This window comes from Lissotriton helveticus, chromosome 9, assembly GCF_964261635.1.
Source record: "Lissotriton helveticus chromosome 9, aLisHel1.1, whole genome shotgun sequence".
NCBI lineage: Eukaryota > Metazoa > Chordata > Amphibia > Caudata > Salamandridae > Lissotriton > Lissotriton helveticus.
In genome coordinates, this window is record NC_136070.1 from 339,943,104 (window position 1) to 339,966,126 (window position 23,023).

Here is a 23,023-nt window from a genome sequence, read left to right on the forward strand (position 1 = left end):
CATGATGCGTGACATGAAAGAAATGAAGCAGCAGTTAGGGAAAGTAGATGAACTGGAAGCACGGTTGAATGAGAGGCATGGTGATGCCCCGGGCCCATCGGGTAGACCTATCCGCAAGAGGGTGGCACCAGTGCCAAGGGGGGATTTTGTCACCCCACCCGGGAAGTCTAGGTCCAAGAGACCCAGGGACGCTGCCCCCATCCCGGGGCCAGTGGAACCGGTACCTGCTGCGCCGCCGGCGGTCGTCCCACCCCCGCATTTACCTATGCCTACACCCCTTGCCCCCGTGGTGCCGGTGCCGGCAGGTCAACCAGTAGACGCTGGGCCTGCTCCCCCACCGGTGCCCACAATCCCGGGCACAGGCTTGCCACACCCGGCACCCGCCTTGCCAGCCGCGCCAGTACCACAGGGCATAACCCCAGTGGTACCGGTGGTCCCAGGAGGTAACTTAGATCCAACGCCACCTGAACTGTTAGCCCAGATAACGGCCTTGATGCCATGGCTCCAAAAAGGGGGGGCCTTTCCGAATTCTGCAGACCATGCGGCAGAGGCGGCGAGGTTTGTGGAAAAAATCAGATCGGCGGCGGTCGCCGACAGTGTTGCATTGCCAATATCTTCTCCCCTTGCAGGTCCAAGTGTTCCCCAGCCGGACGGAGTTAAAGGGCAGCCGCCTCCGGTGCCCGCACCTGGTAAGGAAGTGGCATTGCCACTCTTGGGGGACGGAGTTCTACCTTCTAGGAGCGAGAATTTAGCTCAGCATGTGTCTTTAGCCGTGAAAGAGATGATTTGGGCGGATAAGTACGTGTACATTTATTCTCTGTTGTTAGATAATAGGGAAATGGAGCAGGCAAAAGCACTCAAAGAGTGGATGCTTCCAAGCGAATGGAGGGCGCAGTGTACTAGATTTAGGGTTGAGGAAACTCTCAACAACTGGATGAAAGCATGGGCGGTATTCACTGCAATTAAAGCTGAGCGTCCTCCAGATTTACAGGCAGCATTGGCATGCTACTCAAGCAGGATTGTGGGGTGGAGTGAACAGTATTCTGGGGAGGCATGGAAGGGGTATGATGTCAATTTCAGGAAGGCATTGGAATTCAATAGATCATTGCCATGGGACACGGTAGATTCCATGGCGTGGCACAAACAGTTCTCTGATACCGCACCTCCCCCTCAGTTCAGTACGGTCAAGGTGTTCACTAGGCCACAACAGCCCTTTCGGCCCCCACAAACGAGCGAGGTACCTGGGAAGTTTAGGGCAAGTGGGCCAGAGAAAAAAGGGGTGTGCTGGGATTTTAATAGGCGCACCTGCACGAGGGCCGCGTGTAAGTTTAGACATGCATGTTCCTCCTGTGGGCACCCCTCTCATCCAGAAACTGCCTGTAGGTCCAAGCAGGGAAACACAGGTCAGAGGGGTAGGGGAAAGCCACTATAAGATAGACAGAGTAGGCCCCCCCACTCCAGTGGATGTGGTGGCAATGATTCCATGGTTGAACAGATACCCGGACCACACATCAGCCACCCTACTCCAGGAAGGTTTTTCTAAAGGCTTCAGGATCCCGGCCGCGGGATACACAGGTAGCACGCACTGTAGAAACCAATTGTCAGTCAAGCATAATCCGGCGGTGGTGGCCGCCAAAATTGACAAGGAGCTATCATTAGGCAGGATAGCTGGCCCTTTTTCTGAAGTGCCGGTACCCAATTTTGTGTGTTCCCCACTAGGAGTTGTCCCCAAAAAAGAGAAAGGGCAATTCAGATTGATCCATAACCTGTCAGCACCCAGGGGGACGTCACTGAATGATGCCATTGACGAGGGTATTTGTAGTGTTAGATACGCCTCTTTTGATCAGGCTGTTAACCTATTACAGGCCACGGGACCCGGGGCGCTGATGGCGAAATCAGACATAGAATCAGCCTTTCGCCTCCTTCCAGTCCACCCAGCGGATCAGCATCTGTTAGGTTTCACTTTTGGGGATATGTTCTACATGGACAAATGCATGCCTATGGGTTGTTCTATATCTTGCGCCTACTTTGAGATGTTTAGTTCCTTTCTTGAGTGGGCCATGAGACAAGTGACGGGCCATCAGCGGGTCATGCATTATTTAGATGATTTCCTCTTCCTCGGTACAGCGGGATCTCAGGAGTGTGTGCTGGCATTGCAGGAATTTTGCGTGCTCATGCGGGCTTTTGGGGTCCCGCTTGCGCCCGGGAAGACAGTTGGCCCGACCACCTGCTTAGAATTCCTCGGCATTGAGATTGACTCACTAGAAGGATGTTTTAGACTACCTAGGGACAAAGTGGACAAATTCAAGTCAGCGCTGCATTTATGCCTCCGCAAGGAGAAGGTCACTCTGCAGCAACTACAGGAGGTGGTAGGCCAATTGAATTTCGCACTGAGAATCATCCCCATGGCTCGCCCTTTCTCTCGCTCCATCGCTCACGCGATGAAAGGGCTGAGGGAAAAGCACCACCGCACTCGCCTATCGGCTGAAATTCGCCAGGACATGCTTATTTGGATGGCATTCCTGGAGGATTTTAACGGTATGGTGGTCTGGCCCGGCCCGCTCACAACATCAGCGGAGTTGGGCCTATGGACTGATGCGGCCGGTAGTGTGGGCTTTGGCGCCATCCTAGGGAACAGGTGGGTCGCTCAACAGTGGCCGGAAGAATGGAAGACATGGGGTCTGACCAGCAACATTGGCTTCCTTGAACTCTTCCCAATATGGGTGGCACTGATGGTCTGGCCCGAACACCTATGTAACCAATCAGTGGTGTTTTGGTCAGATAACATGACAGTGGTAGAATGTATCAACCAGCAGGGGGCGCGGTGTCCTTTCATACTTCGTCTGGTCAAAGAAATTGTTCTGCGGTGCCTTAAGCTGAATGCTAATTTTAGGGCCAAACATGTCCCTGGTGTTCTAAACAATGCAGCTGACTCCCTCTCTCGCTTCAAAATGCAGGTTTTCAGGGAGCATCTCCCCACAGCAGACCCCTCGCCAGCACACTTCCCAGCAGTACTTTGGCAGATTGGTGCCCCAGATTACAGGACCTCGTGGTCGCTAGCCTAGCCCCCAGGACCAGGACGGCTTACGAAGGGGCGTTTCTGTCTTATTGTTCTTTTTTGGGGCCACAGTGGGAAGTGCTTTGGGCGGAGGAGGATGGCTTTGCAGCCTATTTAGAATGGATGCATAGGGAGGGGCGCTCGGTGGCAGCTGCGAACAGACATAGGGCAGCGGTGTCATTCTTCGCTCAAGCTAGGGGCTTGCGGGATCCCACTAATACCTTTATGATACGTAAGGCTTTAAGGGGATGGCGCCGTATTCAGGGACACCAGAAGGATAAGAGAAAGCCCATTGGATTGGCCCGGCTGACAGCCTTACTGGGCACGCTGGAGACTGTTTGTAGCTCGGAGTGGGAGGTGCTTCTTTTTAGGGCGGCGTTCTCTTTGGCATTTTATGGGGCACTGAGAATTAGCGAACTTGTGGCGGGCTCCACAAAGGAGGGCTACGCTTCGGCTTGACACAGCTCGGGGGTCCTGCGCTCCCTGACACCTCGCATACTTTAAATGCAAAACTTTCCTTAAGTCAAACTCTGAGCGCTCACCGTGCTCTTGGATAACAGGAGCGAGATCCTGCCTCCTCAAGCCTCCACCCCGGCTCTCTCTGGGCAGGACGTGGCTGTGTCAGTCTCCAGTGCTCTCGGTGTGTGTGTGTGTGGGGGCTGTGCTGGGGTTGGTGTAACAGGGAGTGGGGTGAGAGGGGCGCCGGGGAATCTTACTTTTCCCATTTCTAGGCCATAACTTTGGGAAGGGCAGAGTAATGGGACATGCTAGCACAGCTGAGCGAGGGCATAGACAGTCCTGCCAAGAAGGGAAGAAGAGGTGGCGGGAGAGGAGATGATAATGAAAATTAATGATAATGAAAATTAAGAGAAAAATGGGGATGAGAGAGAAGAGAAAAGAAGTGCAAAGAAAACCTGAGGAAATTGAAGCGCAGAGAGCGAGAGAGTGTGAGGAAAGAACACTGGCTGGAGCAGAAACGTACAGACACCTAGGAAGAGAAGGGGCAGGGGAAGTGAGAGGCAGGCGGCGACAGAGCCGGAGGAAAGGTATGAGTGCGCGCGTATTTATATTTAACTGTAAATGTATCGATTTGATAACGTTTATGTGTAAATATCATCTGTGAATATAAGGTTTGTTTGTGTAAGGACGGGTGTGTTCGATTTTTGTTTTTTTTAAAAATTCCAAATAAGTCATAATCAAGTCATCTGTTTTGTTATTTTATGTTATAATTAATTGTTTTGCATCGGGCTGTTAGGGGTATTGCCTTAAAAACCCCACTGCGAACGGTGTCTTGTCACCTTCTTTTAAAGGATTTCATGGCGGACTGGAATTTTCAATGCTCATGCCAAGTGATTTGTGCAGTCAGTGTGACAATGTTTGATATTTGATAATCATATGTGTTTTCCGTTTCCTGGGTGTGGCCGGAGGTCTATCTGTGTATTAACTTGATGTTGTGGGTGCTGTTTGTGAACTTGGATAGCCAACTGAAAGCTTTCGTGGGCTTTGTTGTGCGGAGTTAAGGAACTCTGTTTACACACATTCTGTTGTATGTTGGTGGGTCCTGATGGTGTGTGCAAGCGATGTTGTGGGCACAGTAAAATACATCTACGTGGTACATCTGTGCAGTGCTGGAAGTGTGTTCCATCTAATATTTTGTATTTTATGATGCTCTGCGCTATTTAGAGCTGTTGTGGGCACACTGACACCCGTGACTCTACGACATATGTATATCTGACCTGGTATTTGTTTGCCCAGAGTTCTGTTTAACTGAGTATAATATTTGGACTAATTAATAACATGGCATTACTGAGCAAGGAATACCAGGTTGAGGACATTCTGCCCAGCCAAGGCAGTAACCAGATGGAATTTAAACTATCCCCACCCCCCTTCCCACTTTTAACCAAACGTTTCAGGGATGGGGATCGCATTGCTGTGGTGGGACAGTGGTTCACACAAGTTTGACATCAAGCTGCTGAAAGCAGCACAGTCCTCATGCGCCAAAGAACATCTTGTAGGCTGCAGTACAGCCAATTTATGCAGCACAGCGTTGATTCAATTATGTGACAAGAAAGGGCAAATGGCACTGCATTGTGCAGCAGTGCACACAATTTTATGTACCACTACCTCACTACCATCTGAAATTTAATTAGAGGCAGTGAGGCACCCTTGGACAATTTTTAGGAAGCTGTTTCATTCACTGATGTGATATGCCATGCTGTGAAGGACCCGCAAGACAGTCAAATGGCAGCACAGAAGGGAGTAGTATCGTAAGAGGGAGTTTGGCTGTTATGTTCCCCTTCCTTATGTTACTCTATCACTGGATCTTATGAAAATATCTAGAATCTGCAATTTTCATCTGCGATGAGCCAGAGAACGGTGGCAGGTTTGGAATTCCTCCATCTGTTCAGAAATAATTTAGATCTGTCTTTTTCTCCACACTGTGTGCACGTGGCTCAGTGAATATTTGCAACAGGCCCCTTACACATGCCTGCACAGGGCAGCTGTAGGGAAGGGTGACCATCGCCACAGCACTGGGTGTTAACTTTGGGGACAGGGGGAGGGGAGTTGGGGGTGCCATTTTCTCAAATATATGATGGAGTTAAAAGCACCTGCTACAGTGTTCCTTGCCACCAGCAATTTTATAAAATAAAATAAAAGTGTCAATATAACTGGTGATTAATGGGGCTGATGAACAGAGAATCGAACTTTGTCTAGTGGAAGTTTACTTTTGACTCATCAAGTAGCGCAGTTTATGCTTCCAAGCACTTGGAACCTCCCACAAAAATTTGAGCACCTGCACTTCATATTTTACAAATTAAGCTGTGTGGAGCTGAGCTGAAAGCCACATGCCAACAACTGGCTGCACTGGATAGCTATTACGAGGAAATGTTTTGTGACCAGCCTGGCACCTGGAAAGGATATTGATAAAGTGAGGAATCTGTGGGAAGATGTATCCATCAGAAGATGCTTTAATTCCACACGTTTATGCTTTACTTTAGAAAACACAAAATGTTTACTTTTCATGAAAATATTCTGCAAACTGTGAACATCTTCGCCAAACAGATTTTTAAACAGAGATTACAGCAAATTGAAACATCAAATGTTTACAAGGTGCCACCAGGCAGGGAACCCCATACGGTTTATTCGTAGGCCCCACCCAGGACTCTTTGCTGGCACACTGCCCAGTACCTTTGCTGCCATAACGTTCCAGAGGCAGGTCGTACGGCACGGGGAACGACATGGCCTTCTCTTGGCTGGAGGAAAACACGTTCACCTTGACATGAAAGGCGTTGGTATCCAGATCCTGAAAAGACATAGAAATACATCAGACCTACATCCCACAGGACACAAATTTAAATCAGAATAACACTCAATCACATAAATCGATAACTTTGATGGAAGCTTTGCATGATGAAGCTTTGCATGATCTCTGGGGAGAGGATGTGGCCTAACGGCTAGGGCAGTGGACCTTGAATCTAGGGAACTGGATTTGAGTCTCGGCAATGACGCTGAACATCCTGTGATTCTGGGCAAATCACTTAATCTCCCCGTGCCTAACAGAAATGAATGTGTCCTCATGTAATGCAGCTGGTGCTATGTAAAGCGCTCTGATACCCGATTCGGGTCAAGTTCACGCTATATAAAACTCTGTAAAAGAAAAAAAACTAAGATTGAATAGGCTGTTTGCCTCTTCTGTGTATTACCCTACCTTATCTACCCGTTTTCCTGCCTTCTGTTTGTTTGATCTCCACCTCTGTCACCTGAGAAAGCATTAAGAGCTGGAAGGCAAGCTGGAGAAGTCTGTCACTGAGAGACACACTAGGTGCAGGACTTGCAGAGGAGTAGGTGTCTCTTCACAACCACAACTTAGGGGCGAAAATCATATCATAGAGGGACTACAGCAATCAGCCTACATGATTTATCAAGCAAGCTTCTAGCAATCTAGCTGTTCTTGTGAATAAGGAGGACATTAGCGCCTATGCTAATGCCATGGACCTGTGCGCAGCTGGCGGCAGAACAGTGGCAATTTCACGCTGTGCCAGTATAGTCCATGAAAAGTCATTTTTCTACATATTGTAGGTCAAAGTATTTCCTAGACTTCATCTAAAGGTCTCACATGTGCCTGACCAATTGTGAAAGGGAACCTTATTTTAATTTTCCTGTTCTAGGGAATAATAATCCTGAATTTTGGGCAGAGAACATTCTACTTTGCCTCCTCTATACTCGACCCTTATAGTAGAATCTAAAGAGGTTCTGGCCCACTCAGGCAAAGATCCAGAAAGCGAATGTTTGGCTAATGAGAGGATTAGGATGAACGCTTTACCATGGGATCATGATGCAGGGCCGGCTCTACGGCGGTGTGATCGGTGCCACCGCACCGGGAGTTGACTTGGGGTGAGGGCGCCCCATTTGCAAATATAATATAGCTTGAAAACCAGCAATTTCCAAACATCAATACAAATGTCAAGGTAGCTCCTGTGATTTAATGTTCTTCCTGGAGAGAGACGAAGTTTTGTCTAGTGGAAGTTTAACTCCTTGTAAGGTAGCTCAGAGGGTTACTGTGCCTGCTGCTAAGAACATGTGCCATGCAGCTCACAGCGTGCATATAATGTTATTAGGCCAATGGGTTACTGCTCAGAGAGATCTTTTTGTTACTTACAGTTTATAAGTTGAAATCCTAATATAAAACAATGAGCTATTAACTGTCATCAAGGAGCTGCATGCAAACTGCAAGGTGTATATTAGACCTACATATTTTTTTGCCAGCTCTTTCTTAAACCTAATCTGGCAAAGAGGGTTAATTTGGGTAGGAATGAATTATTATTATTAAAGGGAACCCCTACTAATTAGTGTTATGTTTTAAATTCTGAATTTGTAGTTTTCCAGACCCATGACTCTTAAACTATACTGCCTACAAGTGTGGATGACATGTGACTCCTATATCTGGTAATCCGCTGTCTTATGTAACATTTCTTATACACTTATTTACACGTGTGATTGTCTCTGTTAAATGTGTGCATGATGTAAAGTGCTCTGACCCCTCACACTGGTATGAGTGGCGCTATAAAACTAAATTAATCTGAGAGACCTGTTATGGAGACTTGAGGGGCACTGTTAAAGGGTGGTAGTGAGGGAATCTGTGGCAGCGTTGGTCATTGGGGGGGCGCCAAGAAACACTGTAGTTGCACAAGGCGCCACCAGTGCTAAAGCCGGCCCTGTCATGGTGCTATAACAAGTGGCTGGAATGAGCAAGCCCTTAGCCAACAAGGCTTCAATGGATTGTGGGTGTTTAGAGTAACGAATATTCCAATCACACTTCCTCCTGTATCTTGGTATCTGTAACTCTGTCTCATTTGGGCACCAAAAGGTCCTGGGGGCACAAACAACTGTGTGTGTGCAAATCAAAGTCACCTCTCCCTGCAGCAAAATCAAAACAGTACTTGTGCAAAAGTGCAGAAAGTCACTTGAACACCAGCTACATGCCAAACTGTAGGTAGCACAGAACACTGCAGTGCAACTGGTCAACAAATTCAGTATGAGCATATTTCTCAAGCAAGAATAATCTTTGCTGGCTCCGAGTACTCAGAAAGGTTCCTTAAAGTGCCTGGTTAATGGATTGACTATGGAAGGCACCAGAGCTGCTCACCGTTTACATTTCCTGGGACACTCAGAGGGCGAGCTGTGATGAGCAAATTAACCTCGTCCAATAAGTTGTGGAACTGGCTATAAAAACATAAGCTAACGGTAAATTGTACAACAGCAGGGTGTGTGTTTAGTAATGTCACAAACAGCCAGCTTTAGTAGCAATAAACACACACATACCAGCTGCAACAGCATGTAAAGGCTGTAATGTGCTCTATCTCCAGTTACACAAGCCATGTGAATTGACCTAGGAGGTAGAGTATTCTACACACCCTAATCCCTGTATACCAGCGCCTGAACAGTGCTGATATCAAGCAAAATGAAGACATCAGTCACTGTACGTGCCCCAGTATTTATATATGAGTATATACTTCCCTTTAGTCTTCCTCTAAATGTCCATGACCTTACAGAGGTGGAAACCAAGACACTGGGAGATAAAGTAATATTTGTGGAATCAGTGGTGGGCTTGACACCGGATGGACTGAGATAGTGCTAGGCTATTCTGGGTTCGGGATAGGACTGGGCACTGCTCCAGGCGGTTAGGGAGGGCTCCAGGAAGGTTTGGCAATACACTGCATCTATAGGGTGCTAGGCTGTGCTCATCTCAGTTCCAGGCCTTGGGTTGAGATTTACTGGGCGGTGCTCTAGGTTGGGGAGGATATGGGTTGCATCTTCTCAGGTCTAAATTGAGCTATGGACAAGATGATGTGGAGATGTAGCATGATGCTTCGTCATCACAGCCAAACCAAGTTCAATGGATAAAAAAAATCAGTTTATACAAATAAGCTGGCACAGTAGCTCTGTGGGCTGAGCCAACGCAGAGGCTTGCAGGTAGCCAGCCTCCGCCAGACTCATTCTGAACATCTCACGCCACAGCCACATCACAGGCCATCTGAGAGACTTTCACTGGCTACCTATCAACAGAAAAAATTACATTCAAGCTCCTCACACATGCCTACAAAGCCCTCCACAATGCCGGACCTGCATACCTCAACCACCGCCTCTCCTTCTACACTCCCACCAGACATCTCCTCTCCGCCCAAATGACCCTGGCCACCAACCCATTGACCCACAAGACCACTGCTGAAGGAAGATCCTTCTCCTACCTCGCTGCGAAGACCTGGAACTCAATGCCTTCACATCTCAGGCAATCACCGTCAATGCCTCAATTCAGAAAGAACGTCACCCCTGGCTCTTCGACTGAACTGCAGATCTCCCCCCTTCAGTGCCTTCAGACCCTAAGCGTGAGTAGACCTGCTTTACAAGAAACCTAATTAATGAAAAGGTTCTGAAGACAAAGTGCCGGTTCCACGATCTGTTGGTTCTGAAGTCGTGGTGCCAGGTTTCTCCATGCAGTCAAAGGGATGTGTTGTCATCCTTCTGCAGTGGCGCCCATGTGATGGTTCTGTTGGCAATGCGCTGGTTCGGAGTGCAACGCTCGGGTTCTGTTATCGCAACAAAGGTGATGTGTCGATTCTGTTCTCACTGCAGACAATGCGGGCTTGGTGGATTCATGCAGCCACTGTAGGGGCATTTGTTCGACCTCATACTCACAGTTTTTTTTAACACTCTTTATTGGCATTTTGTAGCATATTCCAGGTGTAGTTCATAAATTACATAACTTTTAGTGTATTTCGTCTGTTGCAGGATCAAAATTTTATTGAACTCTATTGCAATAATAACTATATCATTCTTCTACAAACATAACTCCCCCCATCCCACCCACTTTTGTGTCTCGGTGTATTATGTCTGTACTCTTGTCTGGAGTCCGATAACCATCAGCCGAAGTGCAGTACCATGCAACCATCCATCCCAGTTCTTATTCCGGGGTTTGCTGTGAGTCTCCTCCGACTCTACCTCTCCTCTTGGGAATCTCTCAAGTCTGCAATAATTGTGGACCATGTCCCTGCATCATTCCCAAGTCTATCATCTTTCCTTATATGTGTCATCTGGATCAGTTCGGCTGTAGCCCATTCTTTCATAATGCGCATCCATTTCCTGATGAGGGGTGCGATCGGGCTGAGCCACAAGATTGGTATTCTTCTCTTTGCAGTCACAAACCCTAACAGCACAAACTTCCTACTCAATTTTTTCTTTTTTGGGGTGTGGATTAGATTCAGTAGGGCTGAACGTATCGTCCCGAGAATGAACCATTCAGTTGCTTTGTGTATAAGCTCTAACACTCCCTCCCAAAAAGGCCTCAAGCACCTACATTCCCATATCATGTGTACAAGGCGTGTTGCTGCTTCCCCGCACCTAGGGCAGGCATCTGATGGTTCCGGATAAACGTACTTAGCCTTTGTGGTGTTAGATATACTTGGTGCACTATGTTATATTGGATTAACTTAAAGCGTGCGTTGGAGCTCACTTCGCGGACTCCTTCATGCACTCTTGCCCACTCTCATGCTGTTATGGGTACCTCCGATTCCTTCTTCCATCTTGCATGGACCGGAAGAGCCTTGACCGGAAAATCGCCTCGAAGAGCCCTATAGATAAAGGAGATTAAGCGTCACCCACCCGACATTGATATTATACTTGGGAGGACAGCTGTACCAGGGGGGCTCCTCTGGAAAGGAATTCCATATCTCACAAGCCACTGCCGCAATCTTACCATACTGTAGGAATTGTCCTGCACCCAGGTCAAAGATGGCCACTGCCTCCTCTCAGGTCATAAATGCACCATTATTGTACGGATCCTTCATTGTAAGGCACCTACCATCTTTCCATCGCTAGACAGACTTGGACTCTGCAATTTTTTGAACGGTTTTATGACACACAGTGGCACGTCAGGGGAATAGGGTGCCTTCCAGATTACTCTCATAAATTATCTTCCCAGACTCTTGTCACATATCTAATCATGTATGGGTATTCATTCGGAACTGCAACTCCCATCATGAGTAACTCCAACAGAGTACTACTACTGTAGGTGCCCTCCAGCCGGGCCTTCTCCCAATTACAACCTTCATGCAGCCAGTAGACGGCATTTTGCCGCCATATAGTATAGATGCATATGGGGTACCTCCACCCCCATCCACCCACTTCCGTTGTCGAGTGTCTAATTTAACACGTTTCCGTTTATTCCCCCACAGCAACTCTACCAATAGGCTATTGAGTGCCGATAAATATGATTTAGGGATTTTCTAGGAGTGTTGTAGAGTGTAGAGGCAACAGGGTAGTATTATCATTTTTATGATAGCCACTTTTCCCATAGGAGATAGAGGCAAGGACTTCCAGAACCCTACTGAAGCGTGCACACTTTTGTAGTGTAGTTCCTATCTTCCCAATAGGCTCTGCGCATTGGAATAATACCTACAGCAGTAAAGGCCTAGGCCAGACGTTAACTAGGTCTACTACTGTCGATACTAGACTTAAGTTTTGGGTTTGCCAGCGTAGCTCAGAGTTCGCTAGAAACTTTCTCGAATGTTCAGGAAAGAATTAACTCCCCTGATTAGACAAGAAGGGATTTAGTTTCTGACAACCATAGAACATGACAACTTTGCTCTCCCCTAATCAAGAGTCAATCTCGAGAGTCGTGTGAGCACAAGGCAATTATTTTACTCAGTCAGTACGTGCATTCTTAGTCTCATCAGATTGTAGAGAAAAGGAAGAGACGGGCGTGTTCAATAAAAAGGTGTTATTTATTGATCAGTCTCTTTTCTCGTACAAGAGAAATGGATCGATATTATTGCAATACTTATAGTTAAGTAAAGTGCATACATTAAAAGCAATAGTATAAAATAATACTGTAAAAACATTGATATGGTTTCTGAGCCATATGATGTTTAAAATGATTAAAATATATTTACATACACATATACATTTGACTAAACGTACTCAACTGGTGTTTCTAAATACGCCTACCCCGTGTACCTGACCTAAGTCTAATGCGTGGGCGGGAATAGAAAGTTACAGTTTAAGTTAAGTTTGTTTTTGCAAAGTGAATAACTAAAGAATTCTCTGTGAGGGGTTATTCAGTTCTGTACCTGGAAGTTAGGATGAATGAGGAATGGTATCTCTTTCTCTGCTCTCGATATTTCAGGCTGCCTGCGAGGGCTGCCCAGAAGCGCCGGTGCTGGGTCTCTCGGCTTGAGATAGCAGCGCGTCTCTCAGCGCGTCAGGAAGGCGGGGCTGCTGCCAGCGGGGTCTGCTTCTGCTCTCGGCTTCGGCAAGTATGGCTGCTCCGTCTCGTCACCACGCGTGTGTTTGCATAGGGCAAGATCGGCAATATTTATACCTTAAAGGTGCCGAGATTGACGTAAGGATGGACATAGATACGTCAATAAAGATGTCATACGACTTGCTCGTTAGCACATTCTTTACTAAAAGTTCTCTGTGAAATCAAAACAATGGCCGCACGGATTTTCCAGGTTGTCATAGGTTTGATTTGTTATGAGAACGTCGTATGCCTTATCAGGCGCTGGAGGAATGTCACTTGTCTAATTAGATCTCAAGCGTTATGACCTAATCAGATAACACGTTCCTGTGCCGTAGTGTGACTGCGTCAGATAACGGTATCTGCATCATGGGGGCTTTTCTTGCCTCATGGGCTGACTGTTAGTTAACTTGATAGTTAGTTTAACCAGAATAGGGTCAGGAATAGGGGGATCGATTCAGAACCTATAGGAATACATGACACCCACTCCACGCTAACTATGGTCATATTTACTAATCTATGCATAGTATAACATAGTACAACATACTATAGAGTATAGTGTATACCTTACCACCCCAAAATACATAAATGCATTTTGAAATTTTCAAATATACTGAAAAATTTCAGTCATATATTGTATGCACTTAAGCTATGAATTAAACGCTAAAGTAAACACGCATTTGTAGACATTATTGCTTATTTGGTATATGAGAAATACACATGAAATGGCTCTTAATATGGCTATACAGAAAGAAAGTCCGAGACCATTTCATCACATAATAAAATATTTGTGAACATACCAGCGGGCAACTAAAGTTTATAAAGTATCTAAAAATAGAAATCTTAGTTCTCTAGGAATAGTTTCTTACTTTAAGCAGAAGATAAGTGTCCCGAAAATTATGTAAAAATAATTTGGGGCTGCTAAAAAATTGTTGTCCGTGAACTGGTGGGAAAAATTGTTCATGTGACTTTATTTTTAAAGTTGAAGGCCGAATTCAGGGAACGCCGTGTGCGAGCTTGCTCAAAAGTCTCTATTTCTGTTCTGGAGAGACCATCATATCATTAAGGCTTTCGAAAAAACTGTCAACAGCTTCATGGGAAAGTTCCACTAAGTCGGAAATAGGTGTAACCATGCATTCGTGCGCATGATTGCCTCCATTGACATTCTGATTCGCATTGCTGACAGAAGGTCGTACCTGTTCGATGCTGCTTTCATCTTGAACTTCACTACTCTTCAATCGCAGTGGTGAAGACTCCAGGAATGCCGTCATCAGGATTGGCAGCCTTTGAGGGCAGCACAAAGCGTGAACCTTGGTAGGAACCAACAATGTATCTGCATCCACTGGCGCATCCGATTGTAGCATCAGACAGGTGTCTAACACGCATTCTTCTCCGCATAGCAGACATCTCAATACAGGTAAAACACACCTTTGCCACATCGGTCGAAATGATAGAAACCAAGTCATGTTTAGGTCTCTAAGCCGGGAGAGTCCCAGGATTTTTGATATCCGGTCCCGGTATCCAATGGCTAGGATCGTGTCTTCCATTGTCGCGAGAGTTTGATCTGTGACATGGGTTGCCATAACGAAAAATAAGGACTAAGAATAGGATTCCTGCAATTAGTCCCAGGATCAGGGGAAGTCCGCCAAAAATCGAATGGTTTGAAATCTGGAAAAATACCCAGTATGGCTTTGAATGGTGTTAATGCCATCGAAAATACTGTCTTAAATACCTTTGAGACCCCAGTGGTATCAGAAATATTTAAGATTTCGCTCAGGATTTCCGCGAAATGTACGGGGGAATTAGTTGATAATAATGTATGTATCTCTGCAGTCGTCCTTGCGACTTGTAGATCATACGTTTCTTTTGATGACGTGAGCCTTGTAGGCGTCTGAAGAAGCACTGTTTTCATTCTGCTTAAAGTATCTATTCGAATAGAAGTAATTTTCAAACTGGGCCATGCCCTTGCCTCCCTGTCTGGAAAGGAGCTGGGGAACAAAGAACGTCCACAGCACTTGACCTTCGCAGTCGTAGTGACAAGATAAGGAGTCCCGGGCATAAGACTACAACATCTGCGGTCTACAATAAGAATGTAACTCCCATTATAGAGTCTTTGAAAGAATGGTTCTATTTCAGTTGCAGGTGCGCCTTGCTGGTGACATGAAAGGTTGTATGAATTTCCTTCACAGGCTCCATGCAAACTAATTCCGTTACACAGAAGCGTGCCGCTTAGTGACATAGCACAATTGTTGCCACTAAGAAACACTTTCTGTCCTTTATTACTGACACATGCATGTGAATAGGGCAGGTTCCAAGTTGTTTTAAGGTACCCCTTTCCCAATTTCTCGTACATGCCAGCCTGTATATATTTTTGGCAGTATTGAAACCTGAAGGTTGAGATTGGAATATTTATGATTCCGTGGATTATCCATTCACTGACAGGTCGTTCTGACATTGTCATTGGTAATCTTTCTAGTTTTTCAATGCTCAAGATTGTATAATCAGCACCCTTTTGCGCCATACCGATTTGTCTATCAGTAAGGTTAAAGATTTGGAATAGTGACGTTGTGTTGATTAAACGCCAAGGCACATAGCCTGAACGCAGATTTTGTAACGTCCAGCCAAGCTGTACAATAGAACGCAATTGTGACTGACCATGTTGTAATAACAGTAAGTCTTGCGATAATATGTCGATTGCTGAAGACACAATGCTGTCCAAAGAAAAAATTCTGGAGGACAGAGTCATTAACCCATTGTCCACTACAGAAAGTGATTTTTCCAAATTAATACGGTCAATTTCCCGTATTCTCTCTGCTGTCTCAATTTGAGTAACCTTCCAGGCCTCATTGTATGCTGCATATACAGAGGCTGCTATGAAACGCTTTTGACGCTGTTTGCGTGGTCCCATTATGAAATCACGCAAGTCAGCACCATCAGTAAGTAAAGTTAGGTGTTGCTTAATTTCAGGCAGTGTGGAAGTTTGTAGCCATTGAAGGCATAATTTGCCCACACTGTAGGTTGTTATTATCCCTGGGTGATGTCTCTGGGGATATCTAGGGTCTGGCCTGGTCATTTTGAAACCCTGTGTTTTGTTCAGGAATCTATCTTGACAGTTATTTGTATCTGTGGGCCAGATCAACCATTGTTTCCAATCAGGATGTGTTCTGTTTTGGTTTAATATATGGTTTACGTCTATCTCTTCATCTGTATCAGAGTTATTGCTAAACATTGTTGGCTTTGGAATAGACGGTTTATTTAAATCTTTGATTTTGGCTAAGCCAAGACAGGTGGTTTGTTGAACAGTGTCATTTAAAAATATCATTTGTTCTGGGATCATGCAGGCTCTTAACAAAGCTTCTAAACCCTGTACTTGCCAATCTTTTGTACCCCAAACACTTTTCAAATCAACATTTTTGTCCCAATAATCAAATCCAAAAGTATTCATTTTTTCGAAGAATGAATCTGAATATATCAATTTTGTGTTGGTTATCATGGTTTTCATCCCTGTCTTGATTGACAATTTAAAATAAAATGTTTCAGCATTACTTGTGTTAAAACCTGAAAAATATGAATATTTGTCGTAAACGGTTCTTGAGCTCCCTTTTGGAGGTGTAGCACAATGTTCCCATTGATTATAATTTAAAACATTTCTAGGTTGTGCAGATTTATGTAAAAAATGGTTACCATAGTGGTTATAGCAATACATACTGTCATAATTTGTGGAACCTTGCAAATAATCATGTTTTGTAAATTTAGCAGACATTACTAAGTCAGACATCATGTTATTAATGTTTTCGAAGTCCCAATCATCAGCAAATGAGTTTGGTTTTGCAAAGTCACTCAAGGAGATCTTGATTTGGTGTGGATATTTCAGGATCTCGACCGGACCATAAATTTCATAGTCAGTGTTGTCCCAGGCTACCCCACCAGGTATCGGATTGGCTGTGAAGTTGGCTGAAGAAAGTTCTCTTTTCTCGACGTGTGAAGATGTGTGTGGTTTGAGGACCAAGTTGATGTTCTGACTTGCTGTGTCCATTTTAGCATATTTTCCCTCAATGAAGCGTCCCAAAGTAAATACCATGATTAGCCAAAGTATGAGGATAAATGCACCAAAACCCACCCAAAATTCAATCCATGGAGAAATCAGATATGTTTCTTTCAGTTGGTTCAAAAGTTCCTTAGCTTTGTCTTTAAAGGATTTTGATGATGGCTGTGTCTTTGATTCACTGAAGCCTTCAGAGGAATCATCGAAGTTGATGAAGTACCCGGATGCAGTTCTGTCAATTGTTCCAATTGCTTCAGGATTTTTGTTTCTTGCATTGTCACTTGGTACTTCATTGTAGATTGGTGTGTCTCTGCTAAATGTTTTTATTTGGGTTGTCAGAGGTCTGAGTTCTATTGCATTGTTGCATAGTCCTTGTTGTTCTTCTGTAGGCGTTTCGAATGTGATGAGCCTCTTTGTTAGGACCTCTGTACTGGTAGCAAACCTTGGTGTTCTGCTACTTATTGGGAGTCCACTTGGCCTACTGTTTGTTATCGGCCACATGTTGTGGTTTTACCAGGTCGATGGATACAACTCGGTTCTCCTTTTTACCAGCAAGTGGCGGTAGTACAACTGATCTTGTCCCGTTGACAGACAAGACAGGAACTGCTTTTCTGTAAGAAGGCCCAAATTCCTTCTTTACCGCGATCTTCTCCCTGACTAGATCCCCGACTTTTGGAATCCAGACAGGTCTTGCTGGGACAGGTGGTGATTCTTCAGTGGTTGTTGGCTGTTGTTTCAACTGTATGTTGCTCAGGTCTTTTCTTGTTTTGTTTAAGTCCTGCAAAATAGCCAAACGGTCTTTGACATCAAAGCTTTTTTCTTTAACCACTGAAGTCTGACTGTCGAGGTCAGAGATAATCATTCTAGTTCCAAACAATAATTCGTACGGACTGAATCCCTTCAGAGAATTTCTTGGCAAGTTATTTAGACTACGTTGGACACTTATTAGATGTTTGACCCACCCAGCTCCCGAACCTAATATCCTTTCCATTATAGATTGCTTTCTGCCTTGGTTTTTTCTTTACACCATCCCGTACCCTCAGGAAGGAAGTGAGAAGATTCCCGCTGGGCTGTGCTCATTTGGCCATGTTCCCCCCCCCGGCCGGAGGGCTTGAGTGAAAACAATGGTCAAACGGAGCATGCTCTTAGCGTATATGCCATTTAGACTCGCAAATCTTTGTATAACAGTCCGGACGTCAGCCGAGTGCTGGTGATCTACATTATAAGTGGAAACTAGCCTGTATATGTTAATCGCAAGCCCTGCTTTTTACTGGTGATATTATCTGCCTTGATACGACGAGGTATTAAACTGTTTCTCTCCCCACTGCGATCTCTGTTGCAGTTTGGGCAGTTTTTTACAAACATGGTGTAATGCAGGCTCATGCCTGGCCACCAGTACCGTGATTGTAATTCTTCCAGAGAATCTTTCAGTTTGAGGTGTCTGAGACCCTCGCCCATGTGTGCGTCTGCGATTAACAAGCTTCTCCTGTCCATGTTTGGAATCACTCTATCCCCCACTCCAGGGATTCGAGCAAAAGGGACGGAGTTTGCATCGATTATGTATGTATAATTGAGTGGATAGTTGATCGGTAACGCTGAGCAGTCGCCTTTTGATGACGTTTTCACCGCCAGCATTGTTTCACCGTCAATGTATTTTAATGTACGTTTTTTTCGATCTACGGGAGCCGGTTTAGTGGCTGCCGCTGCGGCTGTTTCAGCCAATGAATTCCCTACAACGTGAACGCCATCACGCTGATGACTCAGTGAGTGTGTCACGTGAGTCTTTGGTAGTTCTTTTTGTAAAAGAGCTATTTGTTCCCAGAGCAATTTCTGCTTTATTGGTGCATCTGTGTCATCTTTGTAACCGTTCTGAATCCATGTCTGCAAATCCTTGTTATATGCTTTGACGCAGTAATATGAATCTGACACTATAAGTGTCGGGAATTCGCGATCCGCATTATCCAGCGCCATTTTTAATGCTATTATTTCAGTTTGTAGTTCTGAATTAGTTTCTACTGAGTGTGATTTTGTTAATAGAGGTCTTAGTTTACCTCCGCGCCACACTTCTTTTGTAATCTCACATGTGGGGTTGTATGCATGTTCTCCCCAAACGGAGGGTTGAGCATGTCCATCTGTATAGATTACACAGGCGTAATGTCGTAGAGGCAGAATGTCGATTGGCAGAGGATACGTCTTTTCATATTTTAGATTTTTTAATTCTTCTAGTTCTATTTAGAAAATTGTCAACCAGGCTATACTTGATAATTCATATCCTACGTATAAGACCGTTAAATGGGCAATTCTGGATTTTTTTAAAGTTGAATTTGTAACCCTCTGCAGCGAACCCAAGTATTATGGTGTTCACTCTTTTCAAGTGAGTATCCAAGTCATCATCTGTTAAGTAAATGTCATCGACATAAGATAATGCTTCATCATCATATAGTTGTAGTAATTCTGTTACTCTCGCTGAGAATACCCCCGGGCTGTTCTTGTACCCCTGGGCTAACCGACAGAATTGTTTTTGAGTGCCATTTACTGAGAATGCAGTTAAATATCTGCTCTCTGGTGCTATGTTTTGACAAAAGAATCCATTGGAGATGTCCAAGGTTGTTTTGTATTTTTTGCGCACTATGTTATTCATTAGTGCAGCACTGTGTGAGTTTTGCACTGCAAAGGTTTTGCAACCTGTGTTAAGGTGTCGGTAATCCAAAACTAGACAATATGTATTGTCTGGTTTGGAGACCGGAAACAAAGGATTGTTCATTTGTGAGGTGCAAGTTTCAATCACCCCCTGGTATTCTAGCTGATCTAGTATTTCATTTACCTGTTTTTTAGCTTCTTGCTTAATTGGGTACTGCCTTTGTGCAGTAGGTTGTGATTTTAACTGGATTTTGTGAGGAGGAGAATCCTCATCCCATCCTACATGATTTTTATATAAAGCAGGTGCTAAGGCCACTGCCCACTTTCTAGCAAGTGTGTATTTTTTATGAATCGGGATTTGATTCGAGAAGGCAGGCATAATTACTTCTTCGCCATGAGGGCACTCCCTGACAAACTCTGGTGGCCAGTCTTTTTCAGCTAGAAGGATGTCATAGCCCTTGGAGAGGTTATCCCAAAATAGTCCCCTTATTTTCCTAGTCTTATCTCCCTCTATACGTAATGTTATCTCGTATATCTTGTGGGGTTTGCTAACTCTGGTGTCTGCAGTTTCCACTTGAAGATATTCATTCATGTCCACTGTCTCCAGATGATTCATAAGGACTTTGCGAGCTATGCTCACCTCTGCTGCGCTGTCTAGCATTGTCTGAGCCCACTCTCTGTTTTTCAGTTGTGTCCTCAGTATTCTCGGCATTGTTAACTACCTTGATACTGGCTACCTTCTTTTTTGGAAATTGTAATTTCTTTTTTAGCTGAGCAGGTTCCTTGTCTTTGGACTTGGCGTGCTCTTCTCTTTGTTCTGATCGTCCTCTTCTTTCCGATTTCTGCGAGGAAGTCTGAAAAGATTGAGAGGGACGTGTATCAATGTCTTGATATCTATCAGGTTTTTTAATATTATCCCTATTTCTAAGGTTATATCTATTCCCAGAGGGGTCACTCTGCGGTGACCTCTGTCTTCGGTTTGGAGACTTTTCTCTTCGCCTAGGAGACCTTCCTCGGGACTGGAATTTCTTTTCTTTTGGATTGGATTGTTTGTTTCCATCCCAGTTCTTTTTTGGTGAATTATTATTAAAAAATATTTTTTCTGGACTTTCAGTCAGTTGCGGTTTTACTGGTATTCCACCTAAACTATCTCTACCTAGTTCCTCATAGGATTTTTCTATGATTCTGGCAATTTCAGCTGGTTGGTCTGCTATATCTGTCTCTTTTAACCTCTGGCGGATCGCCACGTTTGCTGCTTCACCTTTTATATTGGCTAGTAATATAGCCGAGACCTGCTTGAAGTCTTTCAGTAATTTCATACCAAGAGTTAAAGCTGGTTCTGGACCGTATTCATCTTGAATTTGTTTTAGCACATCTGGTATTACCGAAATGGATGGAACACCGTGCGTTTTTGTGTAGATTGAAGAAAAGACTGTACCCCAAGTGTCACAGTCCTCTATGTGTGGTGCGATTCCCATTGGGAGACATATAGTCAGAATCCTGTGTTTTTCTAGCGGGGTGGTGTCAGGAAACACCGCCTCTATTTGGGTGATTTTCTGTGCCAACCAGAATGGTATTTGTTCCCGTTTAGCCGGAACTTTACCTAGGCAGGATTGGATGTTCTGTGGTGTGATTTTATTTGTGTTCCCCTGGTGAGGGGTCAGCTGTGGTAGTTCAATCGCTGGTTGAATTGTTGAAGTCCGCATTACATACTGAACTAATTGTCTATGAATTTTTAGTAATTGTTTTAGCTGTATTAACAGCTCTCCTGTAGACATTCCTTCGATGTCTGGGTGTGGTGTGTATCCGGCTAAGACCGGCCACGTTGCTCCTGGTCTACCTAAAGGACCGAGCCTTGTAATGTGATTGTTATGTATTAGGGCGCCATCAAATAAGAGCAAATGCTCTTGGAATTTGAGTGGTACTTCCACCTCCTCGAAAGGAGTGTAAATGTCGGGTGGTACCTCTATTTTGTAATAGTGGAAGTACTTTGTTACAGCATTTGCTGCTGGAAAATGTATCCATGAATAGTATACCTCTGTCTGCCGATATTCGTGTGCCTCAATTACGAATATGACTGTGCCACCTCTAGGTGTCAGTCCATTTTCTAAAAGTTTTAAGGTTATAGATTTCCTTTTGGCGACCGGGATGAGTATTATATCCCCGTCTGCATCTAGTGCTGCAGTATCAGCTGCTACTATTTCAGCTGCTAATCTAACTGCCTCTCTTTCTTCATCACTTTCTGACATTTTACTGTTAGAAAGGTTATTCTTTTTGTTTGCAGATCAGGTTTCTTATTGGAAGAAAGATTAGATGCACAATATTTTGGAACAGTGTATCCTTCAACGTTGACTAAACCAAGAACCTTACATAGGAGTTCCCTCCTGTGCGGTTTTGGAGGATATTACCTTTCATCCACTCCAGACGTCTTTGGAGTATTTGGGAAAAGGGGTCTGAGTGAGAAAGCACGACTGAGTTACTTTAAATGTCTTACGTTAGTTTTATCGCCCTTTCCAAACGCGTTGGGCGCCATGTAGTGTAGTTCCTATCTTCCCAATAGGCTCTGCGCATTGGAATAATACCTACAGCAGTAAAGGCCTAGGCCAGACGTTAACTAGGTCTACTACTGTCGATACTAGACTTAAGCTTTGGGTTTGCCAGCGTAGCTCAGAGTTCGCTAGAAACTTTCTCGAATGTTCAGGAAAGAATTAACTCCCCTGATTAGACAAGAAGGGATTTAGTTTCTGACAACCATAGAACATGACAACGTTGCTCTCCCCTAATCAAGAGTCAATCTCGAGAGTCGTGTGAGCACAAGGCAATTATTTTACTCAGTCAGTACGTGCATTCTTAGTCTCATCAGATTGTAGAGAAAAGGAAGAGACGGGCGTGTTCAATAAAAAGGTGTTATTTATTGATCAGTCTCTTTTCTCGTACAAGAGAAATGGATCGATATTATTGCAATACTTATAGTTAAGTAAAGTGCATACATTAAAAGCAATAGTATAAAATAATACTGTAAAAACATTGATATGGTTTCTGAGCCATATGATGTTTAAAATGATTAAAATATATTTACATACACATATACATTTGACTAAACGTACTCAACTGGTGTTTCTAAATACGCCTACCCCGTGTACCTGACCCAAGTCTAATGCGTGGGCGGGAATAGAAAGTTACAGTTTAAGTTAAGTTTGTTTTTGCCAAGTGAATAACTAAAGAATTCTCTGTGAGGGGTTATTCAGTTCTGTACCTGGAAGTTAGGATGAATGAGGAATGGTATCTCTTTCTCTGCTCTCGATATTCCAGGCTGCCTGCGAGGGCTGCCCAGAAGCGCCGGTGCTGGGTCTCTCGGCTTGAGATAGCAGCGCGTCTCTCAGCGCGTCAGGAAGGCTGGGCTGCTGCCAGCGGGGTCTGCTTCTGCTCTCGGCTTCGGCAAGTATGGCTGCTCCGTCTCGTCACCACGCGTGTGTTTGCATAG

The 23,023-nt window shown here is 44.6% G+C and overlaps 1 protein-coding gene across 1 annotated transcript in view; it reads right to left on the reverse strand.

Annotated features, from left to right (window-relative positions):
• The window catches only part of TDP1 (tyrosyl-DNA phosphodiesterase 1), a 934,974-nt gene that overhangs the window by 177,009 nt on the left and 734,942 nt on the right, over positions 1-23,023 (reverse strand). The window contains exon 15 of the mRNA XM_078660064.1: positions 6,248-6,362. Coding sequence (XP_078516190.1) covers positions 6,248-6,362 — 115 coding nt within the window. The remainder of the gene's footprint in view (positions 1-6,247; positions 6,363-23,023) is intronic.